Source organism: Chrysochloris asiatica, unplaced genomic scaffold (assembly GCF_000296735.1).
Source record: "Chrysochloris asiatica unplaced genomic scaffold, ChrAsi1.0 scaffold00046, whole genome shotgun sequence".
NCBI lineage: Eukaryota > Metazoa > Chordata > Mammalia > Afrosoricida > Chrysochloridae > Chrysochloris > Chrysochloris asiatica.
The window spans coordinates 7241651-7253955 of record NW_006408564.1 but is presented as its reverse complement, the minus strand read 5'-3'; the positions used below and the strand labels follow the sequence as shown (position 1 = coordinate 7253955).

Below are 12305 nucleotides of genomic sequence, written 5' to 3'. Positions count from 1 at the left end.
ACTGCAAGGTTGATGGTTCAAGCTCACCAGCTGCTCCTTGGAAGCCCTATACAGGGTCGCTATGGGTCGGAATTAACTTGATGGTACTTAACAACAAAAGTAGATAGTAGGGAGATAGAAATGAAGAAACAAAGTTCTTGACTTTTTTTTTTCCCTTTCACAAGCAAAATTTAGGAAACTCTTATGTATCTTACAGTTTTTTGTTTTGTTTTTGCTAAATCCTTTCTTGAAAAGCTATATTTGGTTATCTCAGAGGTGTATCATTAATCATCAGTTGATAACATGTAAGCACTTGGACATCTGTTTATTACTCTATTATTTTCTTGCCAACCTCATATGCACTTATGCTCCTGCAGCCCTGAATAGCATTTGCTTCAAGTACAAGAAAGAAGTCTTTTGGCTGTCCAGTTAGGTTAAGTGTCTATGGCATTTGGGCTCCCTCCCTTACCTCTTTTGCTAAAATTGAGCCCAGAGACATCGTAATTCATACCATAGTATAAAGCTCACCTTTTCTTTTTTCCCCCTGACCTATGTAAATTGCTGAAATGCCAGGACTTTGGTTAGAGGTGAGTAAGACAGTTTGGAATGTTTTAATCCTGTGTTCAGTGTTCTTGGTAATATTAGAAGAGCAACAGAGCCATGACTCTAGTCATGCTCTTGGCTGAAGCAGCCAGCTCTGACTTAAATGCTCCTCACATGGAAAAAGACCCAAGGCATTGGTTGACAATAAACACAACCTGAGCCAGTGATGTGAGCTAGCTGCCAAAGTAAGCAAATGTGATCTGAACCTGTATTAGTAGAAGGCTCGTGACAGGGACAAGGAAGGTAATAGTCCCAGAGTACACTCTGCACCAGTCAGGTCACACCTGGAGGATGGTGTTTCAGTCTTGGCACCACATTTTAAGAGTAAGTTGACAAGTTGGAGCCTGCCCAAGTTGGGCAACAGGATGGTGAATAGCCTAGAAGCTACCTCCTTTGAGGAACAGTTGGAGGAACTGGGGTAGTTTAACCGGGACACTAGAAGCCATGGGGTTGTGGGATTATTGTTTTCAAATATTCACAGGGCTGTTATATTGAAGAGATGGACTTTTCTGTGTAATCTCTGCAAGTACAATTTAGACAAATGGGTATATATTACAAAGTGGCTGATCCTATCCTCATAAGAGGAAGGCAGTTTTAGCCTGTACAAACCTTCAATAAACAGCAGCTTTGCAAAGTAGTGATTTCACCTTAATTGGAAGTGCTAGAATGGAGGATGCCTGATAAAATATTAGAGGTTTAGAGAATATTCATGATGGAGTATTATTGTGTGTGCCTTATTTATTTTCCTTATACTGTTTATGGACTCCTGGTGTGACTCTGTGGAGTAATGCACTGGACCACAAGGTTTGTTTGAACTGCAATGTCGATGGTTCAAACTCACCAGCTGCTCCTCAGAAACTCTATACAAGGTCACTATAAGTCAGAAGCAACTCAAAGGCATGTAACAACAACAATAACATGCTGTTTATAGGGAAAATAAACAGGCAGAGACAATAGTACTCCATCATGGATATTTTCCCTATACTGTTTATGGATTCCTGATGTGGCACTGCAGGATAAGCACTGGACTGAGAACCCCAAGGTCAGTGGTTCAAACATCCCAGGTACTCCACAGAAACGCTATACAGGGTTGCTATGAGTCAGAACTGAATTGACAACATTTAATAACAATATAAAAACAATAGCATGGTGTTTATACTCAGCATAATAGGTGCAGAATAAATTCTAGTCAGAGAGATGCTGTGTGCCAGTGGACTTGGTTTTAACTCATAAACCTTATAGAACAGATTAGAACTTCCCCATGGAGTTTCCAAGGTTGTAAATCTTTATGAATGCAGACTGCCACATATTTCTCCCTTTGAGTTGATCAGTTCAAATTACTGCCAACCGAGCGATTAGTCATTGCACTACCAGGGCTGCTTATACTAACCAATTGTTGTTGCGTGCCTTTGAGTTGTTTCCAACTCGTAATGCTTCCAAGGTTGTAAGTGTTTATGGAGCAGAAAGCCTGGTCTTTCTCTGCAGAGCTACTGGTAAATTTGTCATTGCCACTAGCAACCCAACACGTATCCCACTAATCCACCAGTGCTCTATAATGTACAATCAGTAAAAATTCAACAGACCAAGTACCTTGTGGGTGCCAAGTCCTGTGTTTATCTCCGAGAATACAAAGTTGAAAAGACAAGGGCCTTGCCACAGTGCTAAGTAAGAACGATTTACAGGTGGTTGTACAGGCCAACCTGCCCAACCCAGGGTTCCAGGAAAGTCTGGTTGAGTGAGTCATAGGCAACTAGGCCAACACATGCGGGAGGGGCCTTAGTGGAGAGAGAATAACTAACTGAGTGAAGGCACAGATTTCTGAATCAGCAGATTGCATGAATGAACTCAAGTCAGTTTAGAGGTGTTAATACTTGTTGGGCTAGTGCCTCTCGAAACTTCAGTTTCCTTATCTGCAAAATGAAATGTGTACCTTCTAGTCATGATGTGAAGATGTGATGTTTGGATTCAGGGACATAATATTTGTAAAGTACCACTTGGCCGAGAGTAAGTGTTCAATAGCTGTTAGCCTTCATTACCATTATGCTTTAATAATCAACCATGTTTTCCAAGAATTCATCTCCTGGTCACTAGAGAAAAGCGTTCTAAAACCACAGTTCCCCTTTCAAAGAGTTAAAAGAAAACGCCTGCGTGACCTCCCCACGTCTGCACAGTGACCCTGGAGCAGCCGCGCACAACAGGGCTCCCAGGGTCACGTGGGCCGCTGCCCCGCCCCGGGCGAGTTGGTCCCTGGCGGCTGCGGCAGCGGTGGTTGCGCCTGCGTAGAGCCGAGCGCGCTCTGCGGCGCGGTCCGCGGTGTAGGCGGCGCGAATAGCGAGGGGGCGGCGGATGGCTCTGCGGGGCCTGGCCGGAGCGGGGCCCAGCTCCCACGGGCCGGTGGACGAGGTGGTGGCGGCGGTCCAGGAGAAAGATCTTCCAGCCGTGGTCGCAGCGCCAGGGGAGGATGAGGAGATCGAGGGCCGCAGCCGGGGCCTGCTGCGCTGGGACGGCTTCTCTGCCTGGCTGCACTGCGTGTGTGTGGTGGGCTTCGACTTGGAGCTGGGCCAGGCCGTGGAGGTGAGGCCCGGCTGCATCTTGTCCCCGCGTCCGGCATCCGCGCCGAGGCCACCCCAGCAGAGTTGTATCACTCACGGGCCGGCTGGCCTGGACTTGGGCCGCCGTACATCCGGGCGTGGCTGTCCGCCTCTCAGCCAGTGGGGCCGGGCCGCGGTCAATTGGCAGTTCCCATGGGAGGATCGTGGGCTGCGGCTAGGGGTGAAAAGTTCTCTCCAGGCCCCTTCTAAATACTTGTTGATGTTCCTTTTATTAAAAAAATCCAGGCTCCAAGGAATATAACCAAAAGGGTTGTTATCACCCGGACAAAGCTGCAAGCAGGATGTTTGTTTGGGACTTTTAAAAGAAGGGAACAATGCCCGTGACATACGGTGAATTGTAGTAGCCAAACGTTTTCCAACCAATTTTTTAGACACATAGATTGTTTTGGGAATTTGCAGTAAGTCTTGGAACGTTGCACGCAGACTGGCCCAAGTGTGTTTTTTTTAGCATGCGTTTTCTCCTTTCACTTCTTTTGTTCCTTGTTTCTGTTAACTTCTTGATGTTGCTTCTGGAATAGTAAGCTTAACGTCAGGATAAATATAGGGGAAATAATCAGATTGTCAAATCTTCCATCTTTTTGAAAGGCCTTCTAAACTCTGTGTTCATGACGTTGCTTGGGGTTCTTTTGTAATTTAAGAGCATGTTTGCTTTGTCTTTTATGTGTCCAAGAAAAATATCAGAATGGTGTTTATTTAGAAGATTTTTGTTTTGTTGGCAATGATAGATTTTAATGAACTACCTCATTCTGACAGTAGTGGCATGCACTGGCTAAAAAAAATGCTTTTTAATATGAAGTTAATGCTTTGGTATTCCACCTGTGTTCTTGGTGTTTTCATCATTACATATTTAAGTAAACGTTTCCACTAAGATCTAGGCATTTTGCTAGTTGCTGGACATACAATAATATTATTTGCTGTGTGCTCTAATCATATGTCTGTAGATGAGGCTACAATTTAGAATCTTACTAAGAATTAATCACAGGAGCATATTGGGCCAAATGCAGTGCCTGGCACATAGTTGCATTCAATAAATACTTGTTAATATCATGAGTGAATATAGTGTCTTATTGAGGTAGAAACAACATTTCTTAAAGACTTAAAGAAGAGATTTTATAAAGTGTTTATCACTCACATTGACATGTTAACTTGAAGTTTTATGTTTATTATTGCTAAGTGCTTTTGAATCGATTCCAACTCATAGTGACCCTGTATAGGGTACAAAATATAATTTAACCCAATGGCATAGGATTAGGTTGTAGTGACTGCACTTGGTGTGTATGTGAAAAAATACACAAAAAAATACATCCATTCAGCAATTTTTGTCAGTACAGTTCACCGGCAGTGGTTACATAGTTCACATCGTGTCACCGTTCTCACGATTTTTGCCCCTGTTGTTTTATGACGGATAGCACGTAGCATATACAGTTTCTCCCTTAAAATTCTCATGTGCACTTTAGAGTTTTTGTTTTCATTTCAGTCTCATATAGGTAATTCTTCAGTAGGGCATAGTGCTCAAAGCAGGCATTATTGAACTAAATTGTTTAGTTTCTTGTTGGACTAGTTTCTTGGCTCAGCATTCCAAAGTTCAAGAATTACAGTTCAAAAATTCAAGAGTCCTCAGTCTCTGTGTTCAGTAAGCCTGGTTTCCACCAAGAATTTGAAGTTGCATTCCACTATTTTCCTTCTTTTGATCAAGATCCATCTAGTGGGTCCCTGATCAAAACTTTCAGCAGTGGTAGCTGGGCACCATACATTTCTACTTGTCTCATGGAAGCAGTTAGGTCTGCAAGCCATTTTCTTCTCTCATTCTTGGAGTGCCTTATTTCTCTATGAATGACCAGGATGACCATTCACAAGTGGACTTGCTAAAAATCAAGTCATTCTGATTCTAGGGACAAAGGAATAGCGGGTCTATGGATTGTCGCAGACAGTCCATGAAAGAACATAAACGTATTTTTGTATTAGTAAGCATATTTTTTGTTGGTCTGTTTGTTTTTAAACCATTGTTTAATAACTAAAGGAGATCCTTTGGGACTGTAATTATTTGCGGTATTCATTATAAAATGAGCATTTTTTTTTCTGATTTAATGACCAAGATACTCCGTAATTGAGGTGCTGCACAAATGTAAATAATTAAAATTATTTTGAAGTTGATTTCCAACAGCACAGGCATAGGATAGGCACTGGACTGTGAACCTTAAGGTCAGCAGTTTGAACCTACCAGCCACTGTCTGGGAGAAAGATGAGGCTTTTTGCTCCAGCAAAGATTTAAAAGCCTTAGAAACTTCATACGGGGTCACTATGAGTTGGAACCAACTTGACAGCACTTAACTATATTCTTCTGTACAGTTTTATTTATCTTAGTAGCTCTTAACCATTTTGCATCCTTATTAGCTTTCAAAATATGAACTCTCTTCAATAGAAAAATGCTTACTAATACAAAAATACGTTTATGTTCTTTCATGGACTGTCTGCAACAATCCATAGACCTTCTATTCCTTTGTCCCCAGAATCAGAATGACTTGATTTTAGCAAGTCCACTTAAAAAGGTGTAGGATGGTGGTGCTTTCGCCTTTTACTGCACTTATTATTCAGCCTGTATGCTAAACAATATATATATTTATTGTCATCAGGATTGGATAGAGACTCATTGACAACTGGTATGCACATGTCACAACCTTTCTGGCCAAAAATGAAGCACTTACTGGTGAAACCCTTCCTTATGGCTTACACCTGAATGTGAGGAAAATGAAAATTCTCCATGACTGATAAACAGCATATATAGGTGGGAAAATTGGAATGATCAAAGATTTCATTCTACTTAGACCAAAATCTTAAGTCCTTGGAAGCAGTAGTCAAGAAATCAAATGATGTCTTGCATTGGGCAAACCTGCTGCAAAGACCTCTTTAGAGTTTTAAAAAGGTAACGGTGTGATTATGTTGATAAGGGCTATAGAGCCCAAGCCATGGTTTTATCTGCTATGCATTTTGTCTCATATGCATGAGAAAGTTGAATAATGAAAAAGGAAGAGTGAAGAATTGATGTGTTTGACTGTGGTGTTGGTGAAGTATATTGAATAATGCCAGATTGCCAGAAGTACAAACGGATCAGTTTTATAAAAACTTGTAATTGTTAAGTGTCATCGAGTGGATTCTGACCCATAGCAACCCTGTATAGGGTTTCCGAGGAGCAGCTGGTGAGCTTGACCCACTGACCTTGCAGTTCACATGGCTTTGCAGTCTGGTGCATTAGCCCACAGCACCACACCAGGACTCCTTATAAAAATACAACCAGAATATATTCCTTATAAATTGTCATGGTGAGATTTTGAATTGCTTACTCTGGTTATGTCATTAGGAAAGACCATTAGAGAAGACCTAGAAAAGAACATCTTTGGTAAAGCAAAGGACCAATGAAAATGAGGCAAGCCCTCAGTGAGATAAATTAATGCAACAGCAGCAACAGTGGACTTGAAATATACCAGAATCATGAAAATGACCTTTGGACCAGGAAACATTTTGTTCTGTTGTACAAAAGGTTGCCATGAATTGGAGCTGACTCCATTGTACGTAACAAGAGTGTGAGCATGAGAACAATTCCCTTATAAAAGATCCAAAGAAAGATAAACATAAAGATGCATAACAACTTAATCTTGTTTTCCTTAGAGAAACGTAGAATACTGTCTTTTGCCATTTTTAATATAAAAGGAATACAAATTAGTATTTAATAAAATAGTTGAAGAATATATTTTACTTTTGTATTTATGCTATATTAAAAAAAATGACACAAGTGTCTGGAGCAGGACAAAGAAGGTGAGTGTGTAGTTGTGTTGTGAGAAGTAAGCCTCATCCTTACTCCTATAGTGCACAACCATGAGGACTACAGGAAAATTTAAAAATAGATAGAACCAGCTTGGATAGTACCTTGGAATCCACCTATATTATTTTTTTTTAAAAGGCAGTCATTGAATCTTAGACTTGAAAGCTACTTTAGAGGCTGTTCTGCCATGATAGATTTTTTAAAACTTAACACATTTGCAGATTTTTAACAAATGGGTAAACAGTGCCACTTACTTGAATTTAAATCCCTATTAAACAGGCAGTATAGGAGAGTGACTAAGAACTTGTACTTTAGAGCTGGTTTGCCTAGGTTTATATCTGTGTTAATTTCACATTCCTTCTCTGTTATGGGATACTCATTGCTGTTGAGTTGATTCCAACTCAGTGATCCTGTATGATAGAGTACAACTGCCCCAAAGTCGTGGTGTAGTGCTGTAGGGTAAGCACTGGACTAACTGCAAGGTCAGTGGTTCAAACCCACCAGCCACTCCTCGGAAACTATACAGGGCTGCTGTGTGTTGGAACCAACTCAATGACAGTTAACAGCACTCTTTCAGGAAGCATACTGCTACATCTTTATCCCACAGAGCAGCTGGTGGGTTCAAACTTGTCAGCTAGCAGCCAAATCCTTTAAGCTACCAGGGTTCTTTCTGTAATGGGATAACAGTATTTATTTCATGACATTGTGAGGATTGGGTAACTTAATGTTAGTACAGCATTTGAAACAGTGCCTGGGACATAGTCGGACCTAGAATTTGAGAGAGAGCATAGTAGTTCTGTACAATAAGCACTGGACTGCAAACCACATGGTTCATGGTTTGAGCCCATCAGCTGTTCTTTGGGAAAAAGATACGGTTTTGGAAACCGTATACAGGGTCACTAAGAATGGGAACTAACTCAACAGCCCATAAGTATTTGGGAAGCATTGCTTTAGAAAGTCATTTTTTCATTTTCAATGGAGTAAACTACTAACTTCATTAAGTTGAGGATTTGGGGCCTCAGTTTTCTCACTTGTAAAATGAAACGTGCTTGAATAGTTTGTTTTCTTTTTAACTTAAACTGGGAAACTTTTTTTCCTCTGCCTGAAAGCAATTCTAATGTAGAACCTCATTGGTTACTCCGGTTGAAATGGGGAATTTACTGTAAGCCTTCCAGGTGTTTCCAATCACAGGAATATGGGGTCTTGAGAAAGCAGCAGGAGCCTAGAATTATAGAATTCTCTTGTTAAGTTCTTTTTGATTAGTCTTGTTTATACTCCATGCTCTCTGCAAACTGACTGCCTCTGCTCTTCTGATCTACATGATGGGTAAGCTGCCCTTTCCAGCCACCTGAGAGTGAATCTGTCTCAATCATTACACTTGAGGATGGCAACCAGTTTCATTGGAACAGAGTCCCACTCTGCTACAGTCAGTTGAAAGCTTGGGTGGATGGGTGACTTGTTTGTGTTGCATGACATGTGCCAGGGGCCCTGTCCTAAGTGATGGGGATAACTAGGGCGTCTTTAGAGCTAGGAAGAGACTGCAAGATATGTTGACTACAGGCAGAGTACTCAGGTGGCTCTGAGGCATCACCACAGAATGCACTGTCATCTGGAACAAGGTTTGAAGTCCCCTGGATTTGATTGGCTCTAGGTTTAATAGTCCTGGTGTGGTGCTGTAGGCTAAGCACTGGAATGCAAACCCACTGGGCGTTCCTTGGAAACCTATACAGGGTTGCTGTGAGTCAGAATCGACTCAGTGGTACTAAACAACAAATTCTGAAATATCCTGACTGTAGAGCAAAGGCTTAATTATCTGAATGCGTACTTGCCTCATTTATTAGTTTTTTTTCCCCCTGATTTAGTAATAACATGCTCACTGTTGAAAATTTGGCAAGCAAAGAAAATGATAAACACCAGAAAATGTCATTTCAATTCTGGTACTAATACCACTGCCATCGAGTTGGTTCTGACTCATAGGATCCTTATGTAGGATTTTCGAGGTTGTAAATCTTTACAGGAGCAAAAAGCCTCCCCTTTTTTCTCTCAGAGTGGCTAGTGGCTTCAAACTGCTGACATTATGGTTAGCAACCCAACATGTAACCCAGGCAACTGCTATTAATTTGCCATTTTGGTTAATGCTTATTTTTTCTTTTATGTAATTTTGTTTCTGTCAAGCATGAATGAGATTGTTAGGAACAGAAACCCTTTCAAATAAATTTAAATAAAGGGAGGTTTATTATAAAGATTACAGGCAGTATTCTGGAACCCAATTGCTGGAAGCAGGAATGAGCCCCGTGGAATTTAGAAAGCTCTAGACTTTGCCTTTGTCTCTTTGTCTGGAGCTCTGTGGTCTTTTGTCTTAGCTTCTCTTTGCGGATCTGTTCCATTTTCCATGCTAAGGGTGGCTCCTTCTGCTGTACTCTCAAGTCTGTGTTCTACAACTTCCAGTTGTCTCTGATTTACCCTGGTAGTGGGTTTAGCCTAGTTCTACTTTTCTACTCCAGAGCCAGGCTGAAGATTAACTACAGTGCTGGAGTATCTGGCTCAGCATGGGTACCATTCTTACACAAGCAGCTATGGTCTAGAAACTGTAACAGCAATCAGCACCTTGGCCCATCCCAGCCACAGAGGAGGAGGGGTCACTTCCAAAGCCTGGACTGGGCAGTAGTTCCCAAACCTGTCAACTGTGTACCAACATACCAGCTAGGTGCTGTTGAGTCTGTTCTGACTCATAGTGACCCTGTGCGTAACAGAACGAAAACACTTGCCCAGTCCTGTGCTCGTCTTCCTCGCAGTTGTTAGGTTTGAACCCATTGTTGCTGCCACTGTGTCACTCCATTTCATTGAGGGTATTCCTCTTTTTTCTGACCCTCTACCAACTGTGATGTCCTTCTCCAGGGACTGGTCCTTCCTGACAACATGTCCAAAGGCCAAGAGACAAAGTTTTACCATCCTTGCTTCTAAGGAGCATCCTTACTGTACCTCTTAGGAGTCTGCTTTGATTGATAAACATGTTCATTAAAAATTTGCCAGTTTATTAAAGATTTCATACATATAATTTGTGACCATAACAATAGCCCATTACTTATTTATTTTTGCAAAGTATATTATTTGCCACGTGTTCTGCTCCTGTAAAGATTTACAGCCTTGGACACCCTATGCAGAGTCGCTATGAGTTGGAACCAAATCCAAGGCACATAACCGCCATATGTGTATGTTGAAGGTATTTTGCTTCTTGTAAACTCTTACCCATTTAGTTATGTTGTTAGCAGCTGCCAAATTGGTTTCTACTAATGACAACATCATGTACAATGGAACAAGGAGCTGCCTAGTCCTGTGCAGTGGGGCTTTAGAATTCTCACCTTCCATAAAGGAGAACTAGGTTTAGTTCCTAGCCAGTGTACCTCAGGTGCAACCACCACTTACCTGTCACTGGAAGGTTTTGTGTAGGTAAGATGCTGGACAGAGCTTCCAGACTGAGACGGACTAGGAAGAAAGTGGTTCATCTGTATGTATTTATTTCTTTGCCTTGCTCCATTTTGTAGACAATTGCTTTTTTTTTTTAATAAACTGAAGTTTTGTGGCGACTCTGCATCTGATTGGGAAGTTTATCGACTGTTTGTCCAAGAACTTATGCTCTCTCTCTGTATCTGAGAAATTTTTGGTAATTCTCACAGTATTTCAGACTTTTTCATAATGCTATTGCATACATAATAGACTACAGCATAGTATAAACATAACTCATATGCACTGGCAAACAAAATATAATGTGTTTCACAGTATTTCAGTGGTCTGGACCAACCCTATGATATCTCCAAGGTATTTCTGTAATTTGAGATCACTTTCTGAACATAAAAACCAGTAAGACCAGTTGTTGCCAAGGTTATTCTGAATCATGTGCTCCATAGGGTTGTCAATGGCTGAGTTTTTAAAAGCATGTTATCAACCTTTTTTTGAAGGCACTTTGTTCAGTAGCTGAAAAATGCTTACCATTAACATTGCCTAGGGACTCTGAGTACCTCTTAGGTCCCAGATCTTATAAAAATTGAGACATCATTTACAAAATTTTTTTCTTCCTAAAAATCTCTGACCTATTAATTTCTTAGAATGTCAGTCTAATAAAAAGAGCATTTTGTGTGATTTTGGCAAATTTCTCTATCATTTTCTTCAGCTGTAAAGTAGGAAAACAATATTCTGAGAGTATTGTTAGAGTTACTAAGTGAGATAATACTTGTAATAATCAATGCCAAGCATTTAGTGTATGCCCAGTATGTTAGTCCCTTTTTCAGTTAATGTCCTGACACATTAAATAATGTGTGATTATTCTTGGCTATTCCTTCAACCTGATTATTATGCCTAAAATTGGTGTTTGTTTTCTGAAGATACACAATTTTGTTTGAATCACCAGTATTAAAAGTACTTCCTAGAGTCAGACTTTTTAGATTTTGTTTTGCTTGTAATCTGTTGTATAAGCAAATAATAAGTATGTATGAGTGAGTACACTTGGCTAAGTGCCATGGAGTTGGTTCTGACTCACAGTAACCCTGTATAGGGTTTCTGAGGAATGACTGAGAACTGAGTTTGAATTGCTTGCTGACCTTGTGGTTAGCAGTTCAGTGCTTATCCTACAGCACCACACCAGGACTCCGGGTACATATGAGGGACTTCAAAAATTTTGTGAAAAAATTTCATCTTTCAATTCCATTTTTCCATGAACTTTTTGCAGCCTCATATAGTTTATATTCCATCTTTTGGTGAAAAGTATATCAAGGCAATTAAATTACATAAAACACATGGCAGTTTATCATGTACATATAGTAAGAATCGTGAATTGAATTCTGATTATGGATTTTAAAGTAAATAAATTGAAGAAAAATGTTTTGTAATAATTGGAGCCATAAAATAGATCTGTGTGTTGGATGAGGTGTTCCACCTTTAGTTTGGGTTGAAGGTAAACTTTTATACAAATATTTTTACAGCAGTTTTACAGCAGTTATCAGAATTGACTCCTTTCTACTTTTTTTTTTTTTTGAGTCAACCTTGCTTATTCCCCCTCACCTCCTTGCCTGGTGGCATTTGGAATAGTTACCAGTTTGCTGTATTCTATCTAGGTTTCTGTTTCTTTTCTGAAAAGAATAAATGCAGTTTTCTGAAGGGTGGTTCCCCTTGCTTCTAACCTTGCATTATTTTTTTTTTTTTCACTTCTTAAAGTAGATGGTCCATAGCCTCAGCAATTGATCCTCATTGAGTTTGTTTTAATTGAAATATGTTATATGTCATTTTATGTTACT

The 12305-nt window shown here is 40.4% G+C and overlaps 1 protein-coding gene across 1 annotated transcript in view; it reads left to right on the top strand.

Annotated features, from left to right (window-relative positions):
* Positions 1-2877: 2877 nt before the first annotated feature.
* The window catches only part of DENND6A (DENN/MADD domain containing 6A), a 75016-nt gene continuing 65588 nt past the window's right edge, over positions 2878-12305 (top strand). The window contains exon 1 of the mRNA XM_006862071.1: positions 2878-3156. Within this exon, the coding sequence (XP_006862133.1) occupies positions 2929-3156 (228 nt within the window). The 5' untranslated portion in view covers positions 2878-2928. The remainder of the gene's footprint in view (positions 3157-12305) is intronic.